The sequence below is a fragment of the Saccostrea cucullata genome, unplaced genomic scaffold, assembly GCF_032062105.1.
Source record: "Saccostrea cucullata isolate Sc308-1 unplaced genomic scaffold, CSIRO_AGI_Scuc_v1 ctg87, whole genome shotgun sequence".
Classification (NCBI taxonomy): Eukaryota; Metazoa; Mollusca; class Bivalvia; order Ostreida; family Ostreidae; genus Saccostrea; species Saccostrea cuccullata.
The window spans coordinates 39,418-65,209 of record NW_026932818.1 but is presented as its reverse complement, the minus strand read 5'-3'; the positions used below and the strand labels follow the sequence as shown (position 1 = coordinate 65,209).

The following is a 25,792-nucleotide window of genomic DNA, read 5'->3' as shown; positions in this document are numbered from 1 at the left end:
TTCTGTTCTTTTAATAACTTTGAAAACTTTTATAACTTTTGATGGTCCCAATTATCCGAGGAGGTCATGAGTTCAACAAACTTTTAAAATCTATTTGGTGATGCTTTCACAGAAATATGACCAATCATTGCTTTGCTGTTCTTGAGAAAATTTTCCGTCTATTTTTTTACGTAAAAATTTGATTCCTATTGTGGTCCCATATCCTACCACATGGGGTCATGATTGGAATTTGAATCTACATTAAAACCATAGGTCTGAGGAAGCTTCTTTGGTTCCTTTTTACTATGGCCAATCATGGTTTTGTTGTTATTGAGAAGATCTTTTAAAGGATTTTTCCTAAATATTTCTATGTGAACTTCAATCCTCTGCTGTGGCCCTGTCCTACCCCCTGGGGGTCATGATTTGAATTAACAAACTTCAATCTACATTACCTCAGGATGCTTCTATATTAATATAACTAGTACTAATAGCCTAATGACTTTGTTTTTCTTGAGAAGAAGGTTCACAAAGATTTTTTCCTACATGTAAATCTTTTACCCCTGCTGTGGCCCCGCCCTTTACCCAGGGGTCATGATATGAAAAAAACTAGAATCTACAGTATGTATTGAAGCTCTCACACAAGTTTCATCTTTTCTGGTTCCAGAGAAGGATTTTTTATACATGCCACCAAAGTTTCAAGAATTCTTAATTAACTCCCCTTAAAAGAGCATGTAGCACTTCCTATGTGTAAACTTATATATATATATATATATATATATATATATATATATATATATATATATATATATATATATATATATATATATATATATATATATATATATATATATATATATATATATATATATATATATATCATCCAAGAATTCGTTGTGGCAAGTTTTGTTGAAATAGCCCAATGGTTTTTGAGATGAAGTCAAAAATGTGAAAGTTTGTACAGACGACACAGGACTCTTCGCTCGCCCGGACTCTTTGATCACAAAGGTTGACTTGAGTCTTTGGCTCAGGTGAGCTAAGAGTGATAGAAATGCATAAAAGAAACCCAAAATGAATGCAAACAACCATACCTTGATTATCATGTGCAAATCCGTGAGTTCAATAATCGGACTTCTCTAGCTGGTGGACTGGTGATGAAGCATTAGAGAAATCCACAGACTTAATTAGGAAATGAACACATATTGATGATGTCACGGACAAAGACTCTGAAAAAAGTAATCAATAGGTTTGATATAGGATTTCTTGTTAGATATGATGAATGGAATAAAATAATGTAAATGTTACTGAACTCTGTGCTCACTAAATGAAGGGATTGCGTGATGCAAATAAACAATTAAAAATAAAAGATTAAAGTTTGGAGTCCTCTATGTTCACCTTTGAGGTTCTATATTGTCAATGAATGATGTCTTTAAACTTCCTGTGGACCTAGCTATTGTTTCTTTAACACGTTGTACGAGAACGGTATCACGCATACGATTTACAGACGAGTTAAAAACTTGATTAAAACTAATGATTTTTTACACGTATCCATTAATTTATCTGTTTCAATAATCTGCTTGTTTGTTGTGATTTGTTTGTCCAATTCCATTAATTTGGGAGAAACCCATCTTAGGATTTATCCAAATACAAAGACCTATCATTATAAGGCAAATATATATATTACATCACGTTTTTCTGGTAAGTGTATATCCTAATACAATGTATCAATATCATACTTGGTTCACGTGATGACTTGGAAATGGAACTGCTCAAAAAACTTGAACATGTGCACTAATCAAGAAGATTTCGGCCAGTTCCAACATCAATAGCAAATCTGGAAGTGTCCATCTTTACTAGATACACCACCATTCATGCAAATTCATTTATGAAGTTGTAAAAAAAAATTAAAGAGCTTCTGCAAAAACATTTCTTTGGTCATTCGTCTTAGAATTGTAAGTCAGATTCAGAATCCAAAGCAAGTCTGAAAGTCAGACCGTTCTGAACTTCTTTGAGGTGAACGAAAAAGGAAAATATAATCTTATTCCAAGAATTTTCACTACGCAAAGTTACAGAACATTCCACCGTCAACCATTGATACAGTGTATGACAATGGACAGACAGACAGACATCTTTGTCTAGCCTTCGTTGATGTGGCTACATCACAATGCTCTCTCGTACATTAACCTTTAACACATGAAAGCTCTCGTGATGTACTTCATTTATGAAATACTGGTATTTCGGAAAATGCTCTCTTGTGAATAGGTTTCTAATCAAATTACTACCAGATTCTTTAGTTAGAGAGATGGCACTAAGTAGTGAAAAAAACTATTGTGAGTAAGAATGCCAAATGAATTTGCGTATAAAAAATGTGAACAACTGAAGTTACAATATGACCATCTAACTAGTGTACTTTTTTTTCACCAGCGAAATGTTAAAGCGGAAGTATTGTGATGTAGTTCAAACTTTGCGTCGATCCTTCCGTTCTCTCTGTATTTGTGTACCACTTATTAATTAGTTTCTAACAATCCTTTTAAGGTATACCAATAGTTTATAATATGTACATGGTTCTGTTTGGGATGGGTGGGGGTTAAACCACCCATGCGTCGGGTGCTTTTGGAGACGTAACTGGCAATCTATGTTGCTCTACACCAAGTACGAAGTTAGATGATAATATATGCCATTCAAGGAAATTACAAATACGAAGGTCAAGGTGACCCATTTATACAAATTTACGGCAGTTTCCAAAAGTAAAAATAATCCCGATTTACCCATGTGAGTTAAAAGATTAGTTGTTGAAAATACGTTTTTGCAAACTGCAGTCACCCAAGTCTTCCGACAGCCGAAATGCTCCCACAATATTTCTTAAGACAAATGTAACAAGAATAGATATGGGGTACCCCATATCCAAAGATATTCGACTGTTAGATTTAATATGTTTAACAGTGTTTATAATGACGTTAATAAAAAAAAACTGCACTGTCTAATTATGGAACTGTTGTAAATATCGTGATTCCATAGCATTGCGGTCACCCAGTCTCCTAACAAACAGTATACATAGGCCTACATGTACCTGTAGCCTTGGTCTACACACGTGCAATGGAGCTGTCACACGCATCCAGCGAGCTCGGAGAAACACGTTTTGTTTTGCCGAGAAGTTACGATGTCAGACAAAACTTTTCTTTTCTTAATTAGATCATATAAATACGAATTCTGATTAATAAAAATTATACAATCCCTGTTGAACTTTATATAGTTTGTTCTAACATTTGCATCTGCAACAACTTGTGTTTAAAATGGCCGGGTTACTAAACTGAAAACATGGAAAACCTTTTTTGTTTTGAAAATAACTGAAATATACTAATATATTTGTCGCAGAAATTACTTACATTATTCAAGTTCTATATATAATGGTATGCTGAACTTCAACACGAACCCGAATCTCCAACCCATGCAGTTCTCGTTTTGCCACACATACCCTACGGTTTACAAAGTGTACACACGAGCAGGCCAGGGATTGAAAATTCCGTCATTTAATAATACACACACACAGAATGATTAATTTTTTCTTTAAGAATAAATTGTATGATAATTAACGGACTATAAACATGTACTTAATACAATTGTTGATATAGTATTATCAATTCATTGGTGAAAAGATATGAATCGAAGAATGACCTAATTATTCTCTGTTGTCAAACACGTAAAAAAAAAAAAAGGCTGAGGAGGGAGCTATTGATATTTTTTATTTGCATTTCGGGGGGAAAGTGACTTTCTAATGATATTTTGACGTTATTTTTGATTTCTTTAACGTATGACATACACAACTTTACTCTTATCATAAACAATAATGTTGTATCTACTTATCATGATGGAATTATTTTGGTCGGACCAATATGTGTGAGCTGCCGCTGAATACAGTTATATATCTTGCAAAGATAGTATGCATTGATCGAATATATAGAAAAGTAATATACACTGTATATTGAATCACTTTGCATTACAATTTTTGTGATTGTTGAAAAAGGGATTTTAAAATAAAAATGTTTTTCCTTTTAATTTACTAGTATCTTTTTATGTACAATTTGTTTTTATTTCCCCCCCACTTTCCTCTTAATCGTACCTTCTCCAAGTACAAGTCGTCCTGTCCCTAAAACATAGGCACTTGATTCGTATACGGGGCACCCCCAACTTATTTTTACCAATAAGTAGGGGTGCCTTGAATTCGAAACAAGTGTCTGTGCCCCAAGATCATGAAACATATTAATTAAACTTTAGTTAGAATACTTATGTTGTATTAAAATTTGGAAGTTAAACAGTCCGAAATAATACTACGTATTTCAATATTACATACCATTCTCAGTTAGGTATATATCCAGTCCTGTTATATAATACGGAAACTGGAAACGTCATTTCCAGACAATAAATATTTTCCTTAGGATTTCGTAAACAGCTGTTTTTTGACGCAGAGAACTTCGTGCCTGATTCATTCACGTAAATCTGAACTCGGACGTGAACTTTAGAAAACGTACATGTATATCTAAATTTACAATACAATGTGGGCGCACGTACAACGTCACGCAAATGTGCACTAATTATTTCTTCCTTGTTTTGAAAGACAATTGGGAATTATTCATGTGAAACTCATAAACATTTACCTTAACCTTTTTATGTGTGTTTAACATGCATATTGTGGTTGCACGACAAATCTCTCTCTCTCTCTCTCTCTCTCTCTCTTCGATATGCAGAGTAAAAAATCTGAGTTCAAAAGTCCAACATCTTATTCCAAAGAACTGTTTATAAATTATTAACTGTTTTGCCTCCTGGAAATGTATGACTTCGTTTACACGTCTTATATATTTATATGTCTCCGTTGCAAGTATATTAAATATTTAATAAATATTTACTAAATATTTAATAAATATTTACTATCCAGGAAAAAAATTAATATTCTTCATTTTTTCCAGCTATAAATCTCAAAGATCGTCCATCTACTCCCACCCGTTACCCATAAGAAACCGTGTTATTCGCATTATTAACCAATATAGATTTGGGAATAGACCAAGGCCAAATACGCTATATCAACACTATGGTGAAATTTGAACAAGACCAGATTTATGGTTAATAAACAGGGTCATAAAACAGACTGTGTTTATTCCACTCAGTGATAAGGGGGGATTGAAGTGTCCTTGTAGCTCCTCGGGACCTGTTGAGGGAGTCTTTATTGATTATTTCCTTAATAGATAAATCATTTCCCCTCAGATTCACCCCCAATACCTTCTGGGGATTTTAGGAAGAGTGTGTTATAATATATAAATCATAAGCTACTAGGAGGAGCTATTAATTACTGTAGATTCTTAATTATATCCGATGAATTGTTGCATAATTTCGCGAGACGCAACGATCGAAAAAAAAAAATAACTCGCTCTTCCATGTATTTTTATGGTGCTGAAATCCATGTAGATTCTCTTCATCAACCGTCCATTCGCGAATTTAGCGTAAAATAGCCAGTTTGCGATAATAATTACTCCCGAAAAATAAGAAATCTACAGTAATATATCGTATTATTTTGTGTAGTAAAGAAAGGAATTTAAAAGTAAACTATAATAAAATTGTTAACATTTTTGTTGGCTTATAGAATCAAAAAATTCACCCAAAAGTCCATTCCCTTATAATATACTAGTATTGCACAGGGTTACACCTCCGTCGTCGGTCTTTGGATAATTTTAATGAATAAATTATCACAATCATATTTATAGCTGTTTCAATTCCTTAAGCTTTGCAAATTCACTGATATATAAACATTATTTATCCCTGCTGATTAAATCAATGGCGCCATGGCAAATATGATGAAGTTCGTGACTCTACATTTGATTTCATACTTTCAACTACTTCCCATCATGCAATCGTGAATGATTAATAATGTATAAGACCCATTTTCTGTTTATGTTTTTCATTTGGTTCGAATGTAGATGTTGATTCCGAAGGTATGGCAGTATTTTGACTCCTTCATACTAAAGTGCAGCTGAATTTGCACTTCAAAAAAAAAAAAGAAAAGAAAAAAACTGGTGATGAAATCCTGGATGCACCCTAAATTCAAGTAATCTGTGCATGAGCATGAGTTCTGCTCCTTGTTTTTTTTTAGTTTGAGAGGTTATGGTTTGTTTATCGTTATAATGTCTATTATGAAAGCTACTCACTCCAATGATGACAAGATTAACTAGAGGTACTGTGAGCAATGGGCTCACTAAATGATACCCCCCCCCCCGGCTCCCATATGTGTATAAATGGCAGTGTACATGTTTTGCTATGGGAAACCCAAAATATGTGTCGGATCAAAAAGTAAAATAGGAGGTGCACAATGGCAATATGTAATAAAGATTCTGTGAAAGTTTCATCAAATTTCATTCAGTGGTATAAGGAATTGCGGATAAGAGATGGGTACCCCAAAGCGTAACAGACGGACGGACGGACGGAATTAACGATTACTATATACCCTCCCGCTTTCCAAGCGGGGGGGTATAATAAAAATTGTATACAACATGATTCTGAAAATGTTGAAGAGATAAAAAGGGACGTTTTGAAATACGAATTCAGATTTAGATTACAGCAAATACGAGATCAAGTATATGGTCAAATCTGTAATATATCTTGGTTTTCACCAATATTAAACTGATTGATTCCTGCTAGCTCATTTACTCCTACATAATTGTTTAAATTGGTTGCCGTTATAAAATTATCATCTATTAGATTTCTGAGAAAAGTTATATAAACTATGGGTTAGTTTCTCGGTTTACAACCATTACTTCATGTTACAGGATACACCAATGAATATTTCAGGATTTGTGCCAATTTCAGTAATAAATCTATAATTTGTACATGTTGTACAAAAGAAAGATCGGATCGCATTGTCGTGAGGTGATAATGTTATACCTACAGAGCGACATCTGTCTTATATTTTTACAGATTTGTATCAAAACCATGGCATTCATTTGCCCGTTCTTACGTATGAAGCAGCTTGTCAATTTAGCGTACAGTTTATCTCATCAAAATGTGTGAACTGAAAGATTTCTAGGGAAAAAAGAGACAGGTTTCATTTCACGACTTCAATCAATTTACAAAGCATAGCTGCACGGATTGCTGCATTCGGTGAATTTAGTGTACCTTTGCATCACAAATTTATAGTTCTTAAAAAGAAAATCCTGTCTCTAAACCTATGTTCAGCTGTCAATTGTAATCCAATGAATACTGGGTTTTGTTATTCATTTCAATGCAAAACAAGTAAAGAGCCTCGAATGCAGGTGTCCGCTTAGAATTCCTTATTTTTTAAGTAGTGCATGGATACTATAACATTTGTAAAGCTGCTCCCCAATTAGTTAATGAACTTTTGAATGATATGCATGGGTTCAAAAACTGGTGTAAGAAATATAAAATAAGTTTATTTTTTTAGGAACCTCGGGACCTTTTAAGTATATGCCTTATTTTTAAATTTGAAGCTCGTTTTTTTTTCTGGTACCTGTCATAAAACAAGAGGCCCATGGGCCACATCCTCCTGAGTAACTTTGGCCATTCTGTTCTTTAACAGATTCCCCCTTTGTAATACCTATTATGACCCCGTTCTATCCCCAACGGATCACGAATCGAGGAATTTAGAATCTATACTACCCCAAGATGCTTCCACATAATTGAAGCGTTTCTGAACCAGTGCTTCTTGAGAAGATGATTTTCCCTATATATTTTTATGTAAAACTTGAATTTCCTATTCTGGCCAATAATTTAGAATTTAAGCTATCCTAGGATGCTTCCACATAAGTTTCAGTTTTTCTGGCCCAGTGGTTCTTGAGAAGAAGATTTTTTAATGACCCTATCCTATTTTTGTCTTTTCTTGATTATCTCTACTTGGAATTTAATAATTATTTTAATAATCAGATTCCCCTTCAACCATGGATGCTTTGTTCCAAGTTTGATTAAAATTGGCCGAGAAGTTCTTGAGAAGTTGAAAATGTGAAATCTCTACAGACGGATGGACGCACGGACAGCTAGGCAGACGGACCGACGACGGACAACGGGTGATCAGAAAAGCTCACTTTGAGCTTTCAGCTGAGATGAGTTAAAAAGTAAAAACAATCGTTTGAATAGTAATTCAAAGATTCACTATGTACAGTGTTTTGCCCACGACAATGCTAGTCCTGTAGGACCTTTATACTTACTTTGATATATTGATGTGTGCAAATGCAAAATCAAATTGATTTTAAGTAGTAAATATAGCTATGCTTAATTAAAAAGATCTAAATAATAAAATCCCAGCTGTTCGATTTTATTTTTTGGGATGATACAAATACGCAGGTTATTTTATGAATATTGATGAAAAATAAAGAGAAATATTGTATTTTTTCCGATAAAATGATGGCATAAATATTATCATAATCATTCCACTTATTGTTCTCGTGCAGGCTTAATTAAGCTTCTCAATGAGCTACATCTAACCTTACAAGCCCCTAAACCTTCGAATATAAGCTAAACAGACAGCTGTGAAGTGGATATAATGTTTGGAATTTTCATCCTTATCTAAGCTCGTTAATAAACAGTTTAAAAACATATGGTTTAGTGTTTTCTTCTTCATTTCCCTGATGTGATCATTTACTTTAACAGAGTTCTCAACATACTAGTCCATCCAAAAATATAGAAATACTTGTCACATTCCATTTCCTGAAAATTCAAGGTCATTTTATTTGGGTCTTTTGAACTCGCATTGATTTCTTAAAAATATATATTGAGTTATAAACGCATACATAGTATGCATCTGCAAGCAACGAATAAATTAATTTTGATGAAAAACCATTTATTAAAGCGACAAGGTGAAAAACTTCCTTCCGGATGTAATATTTTATCAACGAAGAAGCTATATTTATTTAAAAACAAATATTTTATCAGTTTAAGTAAGACAAAGTCACACAATTACATTTAAAAATTTTTTAAAAATTACTAAATTTTTTATATATAATTAATAATTTAATGTATTATGCATCATTTGTGCAAGTTTGGTTTATATAAGCAATTCAAAGTTTATCTGAAACATCATTTAGTGTGTATCCTATAAAGATAAATGCAGGTTTGCACAACATAGGGCTCATAGTTACTTGGAAATCATAAAAAATTTAATCTCTTTCATGTATGTAGGTCAATTGTTAATGTATCATCCATGCAAGTTTGGTCATTAAAGAGCCCATAGTTACTTGGAAATGAATCCTGCGCGAAAAACTTTAACCTGTTCACTCAACAGGAAAATGTGGGTCAGATTCAGCATCCGAAGCAAGCCTTGTAGTGTGCATCCTTAGATGTATCATCCATGCAAGTTTGGTCAACATAGGGCTTATAGTTACTTGGAAATACCGTATATCCGGGTTTTTTTGCGTGTTATTATTTTTAACCTTTTCACTCATGTGTTCAGCATCTGAAGCAAGCCTGGTAGTGTCATCCTTAGATATATTATGTAAGTTTGGTCAACATAGGGCTTACAGTTCCTTGGAAATGAGACCTACATATAACCTGCTCCAAAAACATTATGATGCAGCATCTTTTTTTTTCCATGCATGTCTAATCAATATAGGACAAAGAAGAACTGCTCCAAAAAACTTAACCTTAACATGGGACGCCGACGCCGAGGGTATTACATGTACATAAGCTCCCCCAACTTCGTTGAGGTGAGCAAAAAAGTACTAATTTTTTATGTATAATTTAATGTATTACAACTTATCCAAAGTTTGAAACTCATTTTTTTTCTTGATAAATAGGAAATAAATTTAAATTTTCAATCAATTGTAATACTGTTGAAGGGCGAAGCGGTTTATAAAAAAGCGTTAACTCTTCTAACCCAGGTTATACCGTATAACTAGGGTTCTTTACTATTTAATGTTTCTACTCTTAAGTATAGGAAACAAAGACAATATAACTTCAAATATAAGAATTTTTTTTTAAAATGTAACGTCAAAGCGGATTGATATGTTTTTGACGCACGTCATTATGACGTAGGCAACCCAGGTTATACAATATAGAACATAATTTTTCAGCCAATCAGAAAGCGTGTTACAAACAGAATTAAATTGTTTGTGAACTGTCTAAAGATCACAAAGAGCCACCCATAGCAACCAATACTTTGATTTTAAATCTCTGAATTTGCCCGAAGAACGTAACACTTACTTTGTTATAATGTGTGAAGTTAGTAAATAACATACAATTAAATGACTGTGAGAATGTTACAAATATTCGATACAGCATAAAAATATTGATACAAGGAATATCTTAAATCCTACCAAATTATACAACAAAGTCGGTCAAACTTCTAAGGAAAGAATTGCTGAAATACATATATACTATTTAACCTTTCTTTTTCCTTTGAAACATAAGAGAAACAGTCCATCCACCCCATTCCCCACACAAAAATAGAAATTTCGAATTTGGGCAGTTAGGTTTCTTTTTGTAGAGTCCCCCTTTTAATGAAGTTTAGAAACTTGTTTTCATTTTTATGATTTACCCTTGTTGCTCCTTTGTTTGCCCCTTGAGTCCATTGCTACGGGTCTGCATACAACATTTCATCATTGTGTCTTATGAGAGAGAAAAGGGAGTAGTAAAATACTTTAAGAAAGCTGTATAAAACGTTTGATCATTGTTGATGAATCTTAAACTTCTTTTTGAGGGACCTAGTATAATGAATGAAAACTCACTGTGGTCGACACAAATGGACCTAATACTCTTTATTCAATTTTTATTAAAAATCTAAAACATCATCTCAAACTTTCACCCAGATATTAGCATAATTAGTATAATTAAATATGACTCAGAAATTATATATGTCGGAGCAGTATAGATGCTGATTATATAACAGATATATAAGCAATAGAAATTCTAAAACATAGAGCACATCATAATAAAATTAATTTCATAAAAAAGTATAAAACCTGCACCCTATAGCATTTGATCAAAGGAGCGTGTCAGTCTATTTAGGGTTATTATCAAACATTTTGTATTATCTACTTTATTTGTTTCTGATTCATACAGTCATATAGTATGTGTTCAATCATCTGCATGTCTGCAGTAAAGAATTGAAATTGTCTTCATACTACAATATATCGGTCGTCATTGAAAAAAAAGCAACTGAGCTTGCGTTGATCATATTTTTCAAATCTAGACTAACTCCCCCCCCCCCCCCCAACCTCATTTTTCTCAAGAGCAGTATTTTACTATATATGAATTTTAAAATTAATCGTGGAAATTTCTATCCATTTTTTTATTTGGTTGCCCATCAATTATTCAGCCATTTTCCCCCTGACTGTCCTTCCTAGTAGCCTTCTTTGAAATCCATCTTAACTTTCTTTGATATATATACAATCTCCAATGATATATGAAGATAGCGAACAGCTATCATACTTATAAGTATTTTTTTTATGCAAATCGACTTTAAACATGTTAATGGTCAAGTTGAAGGCCACAAGGAGTGTTTTCTTTTTCTCATGTATATATCGTTTTGGATAAAAATCCGACTCATATGAATACAAAAATACAGTGTAGGTCTGCTAAGAACGGGGCGCAGTTGGTACCCATGGTTATTCCAACAGATTGCTACAAGACTTGGTCTCCAAAAATTAAATACATATAGATAGTGTCAACTAGAAACCAAAGCATATTTTGAATATCAACTTTAGAGTGCTTGGGTGAATCCATCTTTGCTAGCCAAGGGTTTCTGATACGCAACTCCCCTCATTATCAGGAGAATAATGTATCAGAAACCCTTGGCTAGTGAAGACGTGGTGTATTAAGCACGAAAATAGCCATCTTACATATATAATATTTAAAATATTAAAAAGACATCATGTACAGACATTATATGTTTATAATCTATAATCTGAAATAATTTTTAATAATAGCTATCGCAAAGATGTCTCTCTATCCTTCACCCCGTATTAACAATTTTTGGATCCTCCACTTTTTCAGGGATGCTATAAAAGACACTCTACCCAATTAAAAGACATAAAACATGAAGTTGACAGTGGACAAATATTGACGTACGTATCCATTACCCAAACTTCGGCGTCCCACCTCAAGAATTAAGGGCCGTCATTAAATGTCAATAAATACAAGAACCTAGACTTCTCGTCATATGCCCTTAAATACACCACATTTAACAACAATTGTACGCAGGCAGGGAGCCGGCTAATTTGAGGGCAGTCTTTCACAATTTGATACTTGCGATAGGACCTGATGTGCAGATACTGGCAAGATATCTTTTGTATACATCTTATCATATGATTATCCAACAGGTACTTGTTAATATATTATACTTTTTATAGGTCAGCTGAAGGACTCACGCACGCAGATCCTTCGATATATATTGCCGCAATTGTCGTAAATTTAATTTAGGGGTGGGGGTAGACATTTGGAGTAGGGATGCTGCAATTTATCCCCCTACACACGCACAGAGAGAGAGAGAGAGAGAGATTCAAACACCATATAGTAGTCTTTATATGCATACTTGTGATTATCAGTTTAAAAAGCCGTGTATGTCACTGTGTTCTGTTTTGCAACTCACTAGATACGTGTTACATAATAAGCACCCGGGCACCTATACCTCCTGATGAAGAACCGATAAGATCGTCCTACCTGAGAATTAAAAAGAAATATCTGAACTATAAAATTAATTTTTACCTGAACTAGTTCCTCGTGTGTTTAAAATTGTATTTCTGGTCGTCAGTTTTAAAAATCCCTGAATATAAGTTCAACGTAAAATCAGAATCACTTATAATCCCAGAGAGAACTGACCACAATTCAGGTTTTTAACATGTTTCAGTTCCATTCACGTGTTCAGTTCACTTGTTGTTAACTCACAAATCACTCACATATTCCCTAATTGAAAGAGGCAGGAAAAATTACAACTTTTGCGTCTAAACATTTGAAAGAATGCACTTTATTTCCATAATATGCATTCCAATCTCACAGTACCCCCTTATTTCAAGTGTTTTCCTCCATGTTTTGTACGGTAAAAGGCCTGTGTTACACACGACGGCGGATTAAATAACTTCCGTTTGCTATTTAAATACCTCTTGGGTTCAGTGCATAACTTGAAAAGTAAATAATAACAAAACACAGTGTTGATTTTGAATAGAAGAGAAGTGTCGTCAATTACTCGGCTTTAAAGGTTCGATCTTGACATACTTTTTGCCCGTACTCTCTCATTCCTGTTAAGAGTAAAACATGGCCGAGTTCTAATTTAATAAACCATAAAAATTGGGAGAACTAAAGCGGAACTGAATTAAGATAGTATGAGTCATATATTTGAGTGGAGAGAAAATTGCTAATTTGCGTAAAATAATAAAAAAAAAATGCAAGCTGACATTTTATGGAAATTCACGTTATTTTTTTTTAATGACGAATTTTAGTTCAGTGAAATTTTTGGAAATAATTATATCATTTCATTGCTAAATTTATGTTAAATAATAAACTTTTTTATATTCTTAAACTGAAGTATTTTATATAATTGATATTTTTGACGATCTTAAACTTGCCTTTAGTGTATAATTAGTGTATATAGCTGTAATACAGATGGGTTCACTTTTTATACCTGAAACCAACATCTCTTAGAAAGTGTGACGATGCGTACCTGTTCATGTACATATATACGTATACCCCCAACCCCCTCCCTTGTGGACAATCGAGAGGGAAAATATCCCACATTATAGGCACATACCTCTAATTTTTTCCCAGACCAACTTTAAAATAATGCACATGTTTGTTTGCCCTTTCCCGACTAAAAAGTCTGGAAAGATATTGGATTGGTGGGTAGGAGAATTTTTTTTCTTAGAAAATTTCCATTTCAATGTTTTTTATTCTATTTTTCAAAGTACATAAAAAGAATAATTGTTTCCTGGATGTTAAACAAGAGGCCCATGGGCCACATTGCTCACCTGAGCACTAAGGGTAGGAAAAAGTAGAAAATGGCTTTTTATTGTAAAGTTTAAATCCAAAAGTAGTCCCATGGCCAATCATGGATTTGCTATTTTTTAGAAAATGATTTTTAAAGAATTTTCCTATATATATCTTTAAAAACTTTGGTCGGCCATTTTGGCCCCGCCCTACCCCGGGGGGTCATGATTTGAACAAACTCGAAACTACACTACCTGAGCATGCTTCCGTATAAATATGATGAATTATGGCTTTGTCATTCTTGAGAAGAAGATGTTTAAAGAATTTTCCTATATATTTCTATATATTTTGGCCCCGCCCTATATATATAAACTTGAATCTACACTACCTGAGCATGCTTCCATATAAATATGATGAATTATGGCTTTGTCATTCTTGAGAAGATTTTTAAAGAATTTTCCTATATATTTCTATGTAAAACTTCGGCCATTTTGGCCCCACCCTACCCCCGGGGGTCATGATTTGAACAAACTTGAATCTACACCCTGAGCATGCTTCCATATAAATATATGATGAATTATTGCTTTGTCATTCCTGAGAAGAAGATTTTTAAAGAATTTTCCTATATATTTCTATGTAAAACTTTGGTCGGCCATTTTGGCCCCGCCCTACCCCCGGGGGTCATTTTGAACAAACTTGAATCTACACTACCTGAGCATGCTTCCATATAAATATGATGAATTATGGCTTTGTCATTCTTGAGAAGAAGATTTTTAAAGAATTTTCCTATATATTTCTATGTAAAACTTTGGTCGGCCATTGTGGCCCCGCCCTACCCCCGGGGGACACACACACAACACACACACTTGGGGATGTTTCCACATAAGTTTCATTTTTCCTGGCACAGTGGTTCTTGGGAAGAAAATTTTGAAACATCCCATCAAATTTTCATTAATTTCCAAATATCTCCCCGTGAATGAGTGCGTGGCCCTTCATTTGAACAAACTGGAATTCCCTTTAAGCAATGATGCTTTGTGGCAAGTTTGGTTGAAATTGGCCCAAGAAGAAGTCGAAAATGTGAAAAGTTTACGGACAGACAGACAGACGGACGGCGTACGGACGCCGGACAAAATGTGATCAGAAAAGCTCACTTGAGCCTTCGGCTCAGGTGAGCTAAAAAGTTTTGAGTCGGGCCATTTCAGCCAGTCGGTCGGGAGAGGGCGACCAAAGAATTTCTGAAAGATGGCCCTATCCAGATTTAGACAATCGAAAAACAAAGCACTACAGTGTGTACATAAATATAGTACATAGTTATATATATATGTAACAAAACAGCTAAAAATACATAATATTTTTATAATATACTTTACAGGTAATGCACGCACGTAAGAAATAATGATATAACACAGACATCTAGGTGATAACGGTTGAACTTTGGAAAACTCCCAAACATAAGTCTATGGTAAAACATAACAGTTCCTGATACCATGCATCTGCTCTTCCAAATTAACACTTTGAATTCGAGTTTAGCGGAACCATGTTTTCAGATCTCGTTATCATTTAGATCCTACATTTCGTTTATGTTTTTTTTGTAAAATCTATACTCTGGGCTGACTGAATTTTGATAGCCTTTTATCAAATTTTATTTTTGGAACAAAGCCTGTTTTCAACTCTCTACCAGGTACAGGTTGTATATCATTGCTTTTTAATGAAACAAACGAAATGAAAAATAAATCCATGTCGTAATGTAACTGCAAAGCAGAGCAGAGAGAGAGAGAGGGGGGGGGGGCAGTAAACTAAACTTTAAATGGACATTGTAAAGTATATTAATTTAAGGTAAGACAACCCGTTCTCTTGCAAAACTTTCCAGATTATGGTACATGTATTTCCAACACAATCTTTCACAGAATTGCTCATTTAACAATATGGTTTATAATTCTTAAAGGTATTTTAAAAATATTGAAAATATTTTAAAAAAAAAAATAATGAAATATTAGAGAGGTTGAGATTTTAAACTTGTACGTGTAGGTTTAAAGATAATTACAGACGTTTACTTTAATGTTTGAAATCTCAACCTCTTATACGTATCTCTTACCCTCCCCCCGAAAAAAATACATGTTCATAAGAAGAGAACAAGTCCAATCTCTTACATAAATGACGAGTTTTACAGACTTTTAAAACACATTTGTTTGCACCCCCCCCATACACACAAGGACTGAACTGTGGAGTTAGGGTAAACTGACTAAGGTGCCACCTAACAAAGATAACATTAACTACTCTCCACCCAATCTCACCTTTCATTAGATTCCACCAAAATTTAATATACGACTAAAATTTTTGATTTCTTGAAAATTTTACCCTATAACAGGCTACATGTAGTTAGAATTGAAAATCCTTCTTCGGTTTACAAACTGTCACAAAACTTCCACAGTGTCAGCAATAATCAGAAATGTGTCCTTATGAATTGAATTTTAGAGGGGAGATCAGGCCCCCTTTTGTGTCCAAAATGTACATAAGATTTAATAAATCATTTTGGGAGGGGGGTGACATATGGGCCCCTACCCCGACCCCACACTTGTCGCCCCCTTTTCAAGAGTCTTGGATCCGCCACTGAATTCAATGTACAAATGTATAATAATATACAGACCTTTGATGTATAATAAAAACTGCTATTCCGTCCAGTAAACCTCACAGATACAAATTTCTGACATTGAAGTCGAGTCGGATCGCTGTGTTATATATAAATGTTAAAAGGAAGCACGTGTAAGATCTCTGATATTTGTAGAAAAAATATAGTGAGTAATGCTTCAACTAAAAATATCACTTTTTATTATTCACTAGGGATAATGTATTACATAGAGCTTCTTTTTAAAATCGGTTAATTAATTATGGAGGTTAGTTGTACTTTTGCAGTTGAGGTTGTAATATCCGAAAATGCGATAAAATTATGCATTTAGGTTATGGTCAAACGATCAAATACCAATCTGATGAATTCTGAACAAACTTTTAAGATTCACTAGTATAAGTTATAGTTACCATTAATTCTAACTACAGTCTAAGTTTTGTGTGTTTAATAAATTAAATATGCGACATCTTCGAAAATTTGACTGCAGAATCTAATGCAAGCAATGCGTTCTTTAATGTTGGGGGACTGACTGTTAGACCTGAACTAGGAGAGAGAGAGAGAGAGAGGGAGGGGCAATGAAATTGTTTTCATCCCAAACGTGACAATTCACGCACATTTAGTTGCATTCTAATTAAGCAATGGTTATTTAAAACTAAAAGGCAAAATAATCACCCCAAAATACATTTTCTAAACATAAATAAAAGATATCCTCAATTTTCACACTAAAATATTTAATTGAACTAGCAATTGTACGAACACGGATTTTCCCTGCACCGAGATCGGCTTTTGTCTGAAGTCATCTCGTTCGAATTCCCCTTCCTCAATCGTATCATCTTCAGAAGAGGGAGATTATTCAGATAACATCATCTCATCGTGTTCGGGGAAAGTTATTAATATCTTTTCTTTTTCATTTTTTCGTGACTGGGGAGGGATAGGGGGAGGCGTCGCTATAGCGCTAAGTCAGGTTCATTCAGTTTAGTTCGTGTTCTGTTTGTTATTCTGGATAAACCTGTACCCTTTTATTGTTCTTATCTTCTAAATCCATTCCCTTTCATTAAATTAAAAAATCGAACTACTTACTAGCTTACCAAAAAAAAAAAAAAAAAAAAATTCGAACACCCCACCCCTATCAATGTTTTCCCGGCCTCCGCTGATGAATCATCCTGTGGAAATCCCAAAAAATATTCACTTGACTTGGTTTTATTTTTAAGATTAACGACCATTTACATTTACATTGTGTAATGGAGCGCGATTTTTTCAGCAGCGTTTAGAGATACTCGTTAAATTCGAAGTTGATTTTTTAACTGTCTTTAAGAGAGAGTGAAAAGGCAATGATCTCAAACAAGAGGCCCATGGGCCACATCGCTCACCTGAGAAGCTTTGACCATTCTGTTCTTTACGAGATTTCACCCTTGTTATACATAATGCATCCCCACCCTACCCCACAGATCATAATTTAGACATTTTGAAATCTACACCCCCACATGATCCTTCCATGGGCACATATGTTTCAGCTTTATTGGCCCAGTGGTTCCTGAGAAGAAGATTTTCAAAGATTTTCCCTATATATTTCTATGTAAAACTTTGATTCCCTATAATGGCCCCGCCCTCAAAATTCCTAAATTTAGAATTTACACTACCCCATGCTATATAAGCTTCACTTTTTCTGGCCCAGTGGTTCTTAAGAAAAATTTCAAAGATTTTTCCTATATATTTCTATATAAAACTTTGATTCCCCATTGTGGCACCACCCATTTTAATTGAACAATTTGAATTACATTATACCAGGATGCTTCCACATAAGTTTCAGCTTTTCTGGCCCAGTGGTTCTTGAGAAGAAGATTTTCAAAGATTTTTCCTATATATTTCTATGTAAAAATTTGATACCCCATTGTGGCCCCGCCCTTTCCCTGGGGGTCATGATTTGAACAATTTAGAATCTACACTATACCAGGATGATTCCACATAAGTTTCATTTTCTGGCCCAGTTTCTTACAAGAGATTTTCAAAGATTTTTCCTATATATTTCTTTATAAAACTTTGATTCCCCATTGTGGCTCCACCCATCCCCCGGGGGTCATGATTTGAACAATTAAGAATCTACATTATACCAGGATGCTTCCACATAAGTTTCAGCTTTTCTGGCCCAGTGGTTCTTGAGAAGAAGATTTTCAAAGATTTTTCCTATATATTTCTATGTAAAACTTTGATTCCCTATAATGGCCCCGCCCTTCCCCCGGGGGTCATGATTCCTACAATTTAGAATTTACACTACCCCAGGATGCTTCCACATAAGCTTCACTTTTTCTGGCCCAGTGGTTCTTAAGAAGAAAAATTTCAAAGATTTTTCCTATATATTTCTATATAAAACTTTGATTCCCCATTGTGGCTCCACCCATCCCCCGGGGGTCATTAATTGAACAATTTAGAATCTACATTATACCAGGATGCTTTCACATAAGTTTCAGCTTTTCTGGCCCAGTGGTTCTTGAGAAGAAGATTTTCAAAGATTTTTCCTATATATTTCTATGTAAAAATTTGATACCCCATTGTGGCCCCGCCCTTTCCCTGGGGGTCATGATTTGAACAATTTAGAATCTACACTATAACAGGATGCTTCCACATAAGTTTCAGCTTTTCTGGCCCAGTGGTTCTTGAGAAGATTTTCAAAGATTTTTCCTATATATTTCTTTATAAAACTTTGATTCCCCATTGTGGCTCCATCCATCCCCCGGGGGTCATGATTTGAACAATTTAGAATCTACATTATACCAGGATGCTTCCACATAAGTTTCAGCTTTTCTGGCCCAGTGGTTCTTGAGAAGAAGATTTTCAAAGATTTTTCCTATATATTTCTATGTAAAACTGTGATTCCCCATTGTGGCATTGAATATGATTTGAACAATTTTTAACTATACCAGGATGTTCCACATAAGTTTCATTTTCTGGCCCAGTGGTTCTTGAGAAGAAGATTTTCAAAGATTTTTCCTATATATTTCTATGTAAAACTTTGATTCCCCATTGTGGCCCCGCCCTTCCCCCGGGGGTCATGATTTGAACAATTTAGAATCTACACTATACCAGGATGCTTCCACATAAGTTTCAGCTTTTCTGGCCCAGTGGTTCTTGAGAAGAAGATTTTCAAAGATTTTTCCTATATATTTCTATGTAAAACTTTGATTCCCCATTGTGGCCCCGCCCTTCCCCCCGGGGGTCATGATTTGAACAATTTAGCATCTACACTACCCCAGGATGCTTCCACATAAGTTTCAGCTTTACTGGCCCAGTGGTTCTTGAGAAGAAGATTTTTTAATGACCCCACCCTATTTTGGTCTTTTCTTGATTATCTCCCCTTGCGAGGGGATATGTCCCTTCATTTTAACAATTTAAATTCCCCTTTACCCAAGGATGCTTTGTACCAAGTTTGGTACCCAGTGGTTCTTGAGAAGAAGTCGAAAATGTGAAAAGTTTACAGACGGACAGACAGACAGACGGACAGACGGACGGACGGACGGACGACGGACAAAATGTGATCAGAAAAGCTCACTTGAGCCTTCGGCTCAGGTGAGCTAAAAACCGAAACAGATACGTGTTTCTGTTTGTGGCTGTAAAATCTTTGTTTTGCGCTGAAGTCAATTAAGGTCTAGTAAGCGAAAGGTGCTTACACATTTCTCAAATTCGAGAAATAAATTCCTTTATTTAATGATGCTTCATCGATTAAGTTTGTTAAAATAATTTTGATCAAAGGGTAAATTTTTTTCTACATCACACATTTCTTCAGCTTTATTATTAAAACACTAAGTGAAAATTTTCTATTTTACTTTATTAACATTTTTATTTCCCAGTTTTTACACAGTTAAATCCAAAACTTTTTCTATAATTCCATTCAGCTTCAAGTCTTAGCAGACAATGCTTATGGAGAGTCTTGGTTTCTTTTATCACACAGATATTGTAGTAAGTCTGTCATATCCTGAAGTGTCTGAATTAAGTCCCTTCTGCCTTCCGTGGTCAGGATATTACATTCCTTACTACATTTCACTGTAGCTTCACATCCCACCGCCACATAACCTTGATTCAGATTCTCCATATAGCCTTCATCTGTCACCAGGGATACCACTGTTACCTGTAAAATGTGTTAATGCAGCAGAAATGAGATGAGAGCTCTTCTTTTCTGGGAGATTTAAATAGTCTCAAATTGACCATGATGACTAAACTCAAAATAGATTTGACAAATATACTATTCATACTCTATTCTGTCTTTTCAAGTCCTTTAAAAGGGTCAAAGTAAAATACCAATTTTTAGCATTTAATAATTCAATATTATTCAATTCATAATAAAGACATTAAATTATATTATTGTAAAGCCTATCAGCTGTGGTAAAATGTCTAGAGTTTTCATGTGTTCAGCTAATGCTTGCATACTCCAAAAAAAGGTTTGAATTCAACCAAAATCAGCAATATATCTAATATTTTGAGATACTTGTATGCATGCATTGCCTGAAAATGAAATGCTACACATAGATAGAATGACAGACAGATGGATGGATAGAAAGACCCAAATTAATCCACCTTTGTTTTCAGTGAAAACCAAGAACAAAATCAATAAAATATCTCCTACATTTAGCATATGAATAAATGAATAATAATATTTCTATTTTAACAAGAGGCCCATGGGCCACATCGCTCACCTGAGCACTAAGGGTAGGAAAAAGTAGAAAATGGCTTTTTATTGAAAAATTTAAATCCAAAAGTAGTCCCATGACCAATCATGGATTTGCTATTTTTTAGAAAATGATTTTTAAAGAATTTTCCTATATATATCTTTAAAAACTTTGGTCGGCCCATTTTGGCCCCGCCCTACCCCTGGGGGGTCAAGATTTGAACAAATTTGAATCTACACTACTTGAGCATGCTTCCATATAAATATGATGAATTATGGCTTTGTCATTCTTGAGAAGAAGATGTTTAAAGAATTTTCCTATATATTTCTATGTAAAACTTTGGTCGGCCATTTTGGCCCCGCCCTACCCCCGGGGGTCATGATTTGAACAAACTTGAATCTACACTACCTGAACATGCTTCCATATGATGAATTATGGCTTTGTCATTCTTGAGAAGAAGATTTTTAAAGAATTTTCCTATATATTTCTATGTAAAACTTTGGTCGGCCATTTTGGCCCCGCCCTGCCCCCGGGGGTCATGATTTGAACAAACTTGAATCTACACTACCTGAACATGCTTCCATATAAATATGATGAATTATGGCTTTGTCATTCTTGAGAAGAAGATTTTTAAAGAATTTTCCTATATATTTCTATGTAAAACTTTGGTCGGCCATTTTGGCCCCGCCCTACCCCCGGGGGTCATGATATGAACAAATTTGAATCTACACTACCTGAACATGCTTCCATATAAATATGATGAATTATGGCTTTGTCATTCTTGAGAAGAAGATTTTCAAAGAATTTTCCTATATATTTCTATGTAAAACTTTGGTCGGCCATTTTGGCCCCGCCCTACCCCCGGGGGTCATGATTTGAACAAATTTGAATCTACACTACCTGAACATGCTTCCAAATAAATATGATGAATTATGGCTTTGTCATTCTTGAGAAGAAGATTTTCAAAGAATTTTCCTATATATTTCTATGTAAAACTTTGGTCGGCCATTTTGGCCCCGCCCTACCCCTGGGGGTCAAGATTTGAACAAACTTGAATCTACACTACCTGAGCATGCTCCCATATAAATATGATGAATTATGGGTTTATCATTCTTGAGAAGAAGATGTTTAAAGAATTTTCCTTTATATTTCTATGTAAAACTTTGGTCGGCCATTTTGGCCCCGCCCTACCCCCGGGGGTCATGATTTGAACAAACTTGAATCTACACTACCTGAACATGCTTCCATATCATGAATTATGGCTTTGTCATTCTTGAGAAGAAGATGTTTAAAGAATTTTCCTATATATTTCTATGTAAAACTTTGGTCGGCCATTTTGGCCCCGCCTTGCCCCCGGGGGTCATGATTTGAACAAACTTGAATCTACACTACCTGAACATGCTTCCATATAAATATGATGAATTATGGCTTTGTCATTCTTGAGAAGAAGATTTTTAAAGAATTTTCCTATATATTTCTATGTAAAACTTTGGTCGGCCATTTTGGCCCCGCCCTACCCCCGGGGGTCATGATTTGAACAAATTTGAATCTACACTACCTGAACATGCTTCCAAATAAATATGATGAATTATTGCTTTGTCATTCTTGAGAAGAAGATTTTCAAAGAATTTTCCTATATATTTCTATGTAAAACTTTGGTCGGCCATTTTGGCCCCGCCCTACCCCCGGGGGTCATGATTTGAACAAACTTGAATCTACACTACCTGAGGATGTTTCCCCATAAGTTTCATCTTTCCTGGCACAGTGGTTCTTGAGAAGAAGATTTTTAAAATATGCCACTAAATTTTCATTAATTCCCAATTATCTCCCCTTGAATGAGGGCGTGGCCCTTCATTTGAACAAACTTGAATCCCCTTCACCCAAGGATACTTTGTGGCAAGTTTGGTTGAAATTGGCCCAGCGGTTCTTGAGAAGAAGTCGAAAATGTGAAAAGTTTACAGACAGACAAACAGACAGACGGACGCCGGACAAAATGTGATCAGAAATTGCATAAATGAAAACTTACTTTAGTTCCTTGCACCAAGAAACCATAAATCCCCCAGGAACCCAGGACAGAGGAGGGTAGAACAGCCATCATATCCCCAATCAGCTGACACAGGGGGGCGGATGTAACAGGGTCAGTCTTCAGTTTCTTTGGCCGACTCCCCATTTCTCCCTCCTCCTCACCCTCCCTCTCTGTTCTAGAGTCTTTATCGACCTTAAAAGGAGAAATAAAATGAGTGACATTCAAAATTGGAAAGTAAAATTTTATTGTCATTGTGAAACATTGAACCCTCCCCCTAATAAATTAACATGATTCCATATATATTTTCATTTTCAGATCAATTAAATAACAAAATGTTTACAACACCATCTTCTCTTCAACTTACCTTTATTACTGCAATAGAGTTATCATTTTCTAGATCTTTACAAGAAAGGGACTGCACTACAGCATCTGGAGTTGCAGCTATTCTGTTTTGCCCAATGGGAATAATAAAAGGGTGCATGTTTGACTTCTCACTGAAAAAAAAAAAAATTGTCACTACAGACGTGCAACTCAGTTTCTAGCTAAAGGGTTGTAGCCTTCACAAAAAGAAGAGATAAACATTTATTGACAGACAGATACCTTTCTTTTAGAGAGCTATTAAGAATATTAAAAGCTAGACAAGGATTAATATTATAAGTCAAGTGCTATTTTTAATCATATAAGGAATAAGCATTCCTGATCTATATATCCATCATCTTCACTAGCCAAGGATTTCTGATACGCTACTCTCCTCATGAACCCTTGGCATACGGTGAAGTCAAAAGACGGGATTGTTTTAGTCACATGATCTCGACTCTACCAGGTACAGCACAGATTGCATCATCATCAGAAATAAATAAGTGTATAAAAAAATTAAATCAAAGTTTTTCAAGAAGCAATAAATTGACTTATGTTTATTTATTATTTAAAGCACAAATCTACCGCTTCAGTATATAGAATCTTAACCACATATTTAATCAGATATTGGATGACACCATAGCTTTTCATGGAATTGCATGTTATCTTACTGATCGTTGTTTACTTGTGTTTTTCATTCTCGAGATTAAAGAGTCATGATATATCCCAAACACAGATACAATCATTTACAAAAAACAATTGCTGATTGGTCGAACAGTGTCAACTGACCCCAATCATAACTTGGGGAAAAATCCCAACTTTTTTAACACCATATGCCAAGGGCCTATGACGAGAGTAGCATATCAGAAACCTCGGCCAACAAAGATGCATTATCCATATTAATACATTTAACCCAAACCAATACAAATCTAAGGCTGTTTTTTTTTTCTCTCTCTCTCTCTCTTTTTTGCCTGATTTTTGTCATTATGAAAACAAACATGCAGTGTAACAGTTCCTCCAAAAAGTTTTTGTATTGGGAACATATTCATTTTTAATCAACACTTTCAAATTTCAATCTTAATTTTACTCACATTATTTGAATCTCGAACATTTTGATAAATCTGAGAAATAGCTCTTGATACATTCCCTCCGTGATTTCTTCAGGTGTGCCTTTCTTTCGTTTTCTAACCATTAAGGACAACTGCTGTACAAATTGTGACAGCCATATCTGTAAACTTTACATGTAAAAAGAAATTAAATTACATATAAAAATGATATTAATTATGTTAACTTAATCAAAATCTTACAAAAACTAAATCAGACGAAAGAAAATATCAGATCAGGGCTCAGAATACTTGTCACAGATACAAATACACAGTTTTGTGCTTTTCCAGTAAAAATTATATACATATTTTTGTCATTTTTTTTTAATTATTCAAAACTTCAAGATTTACTTTGGCAAATATTTTTTTTTTCAATTTTTTCTATCCTAAAAAATGTTTCACTGGTATCCTCATCTTTGAGTACATTTTACCTATTACATGTGTAATCCAAATTTATAGAACCATCATGTTTACTTCCTAACAGTAACAGCTTCTCATGGTTTTCTTTTTGCTCAAGTTGCTGGAGCCCACTTTCTATTTTTATCATTTTAAATGCAGGTATTTCGTCGACAGATACGCAGTCTATACAAATAACTTCAGCTAACGCTCGAATTATACACTGGTTTCGATAAACACGCTCATTTTCATTGCGGGAAATCCGACCAATAAATCCACTAATCTTTTTATCCTGCTTTTGTTTTAAAAACGTCTTGACATAACCACTAGTAAAAAGATCGTGTGGCTCATAAGTAGCTTGGTCAACTTTTATGTTTAACTGTGATAACAATTCGCCTGTCCATTCTGTTGTTTTCCAGTGGTTTTTGTCAAGGTGTATCGGTGTCAGTACTGTCACTGAGACCCGATCTCTGTTGACTGAAACAACTGGGACCATCTTGCTCGCCATTTTTCCTACTTTCACTTTCTAAGGCGGAGACAAGCAATTACACCGTTATATGTTTTAGGCCCGAGTCATTAGCACCCATTGCTTCTGAAGTAGATCCGGTGCATCAATATTCTCTTGTTTATTTTCAATAATGCATGTTACATTATCGTATGTAAATATATTTAAATGTAATTAGGAATATTAATTTTCACATTTTGGGTCCAGAAAGCAAACATTGAGGCACAA

The 25,792-nt window shown here is 34.6% G+C and overlaps 2 protein-coding genes across 9 annotated transcripts in view; both read right to left on the bottom strand.

The window, feature by feature from the left end:
• LOC134236255 (melanopsin-like) overlaps positions 1-16,662 on the bottom strand; it is a 45,634-nt gene extending 28,972 nt beyond the window's left edge. For 4 of the 8 annotated variants that reach the window (XM_062718436.1, XM_062718435.1, XM_062718430.1 and 1 more), the window contains exons 1-2: positions 12,676-13,226; positions 1,063-1,202 (exon numbers count right to left, since the gene is read on the bottom strand). The gene's annotated coding sequence lies outside the window, so the exon portion shown is untranslated. Of the gene's footprint in view, positions 1-1,062; positions 1,203-4,327; positions 4,472-12,675; positions 13,228-16,537 lie in introns of those variants that run through there. The other 4 variants (XM_062718431.1, XM_062718434.1, XM_062718433.1 and 1 more) reach the window with 4 other exon arrangements.
• Positions 16,663-20,304: 3,642 nt separating this feature from the next.
• Positions 20,305-25,583, bottom strand: LOC134236254 (uncharacterized). The gene is made up of 5 exons (XM_062718429.1): positions 25,095-25,583; positions 24,652-24,795; positions 23,568-23,697; positions 23,204-23,395; positions 20,305-20,639 (listed from the first exon to the last, which is right to left on the bottom strand). The coding sequence occupies exons 1-5, from the start codon at positions 25,565-25,567 to the stop codon at positions 20,430-20,432; spliced, it is 1,149 nt and encodes a 382-aa protein (XP_062574413.1). The 5' UTR covers positions 25,568-25,583; the 3' UTR covers positions 20,305-20,429.
• Positions 25,584-25,792: the final 209 nt, after the last annotated feature.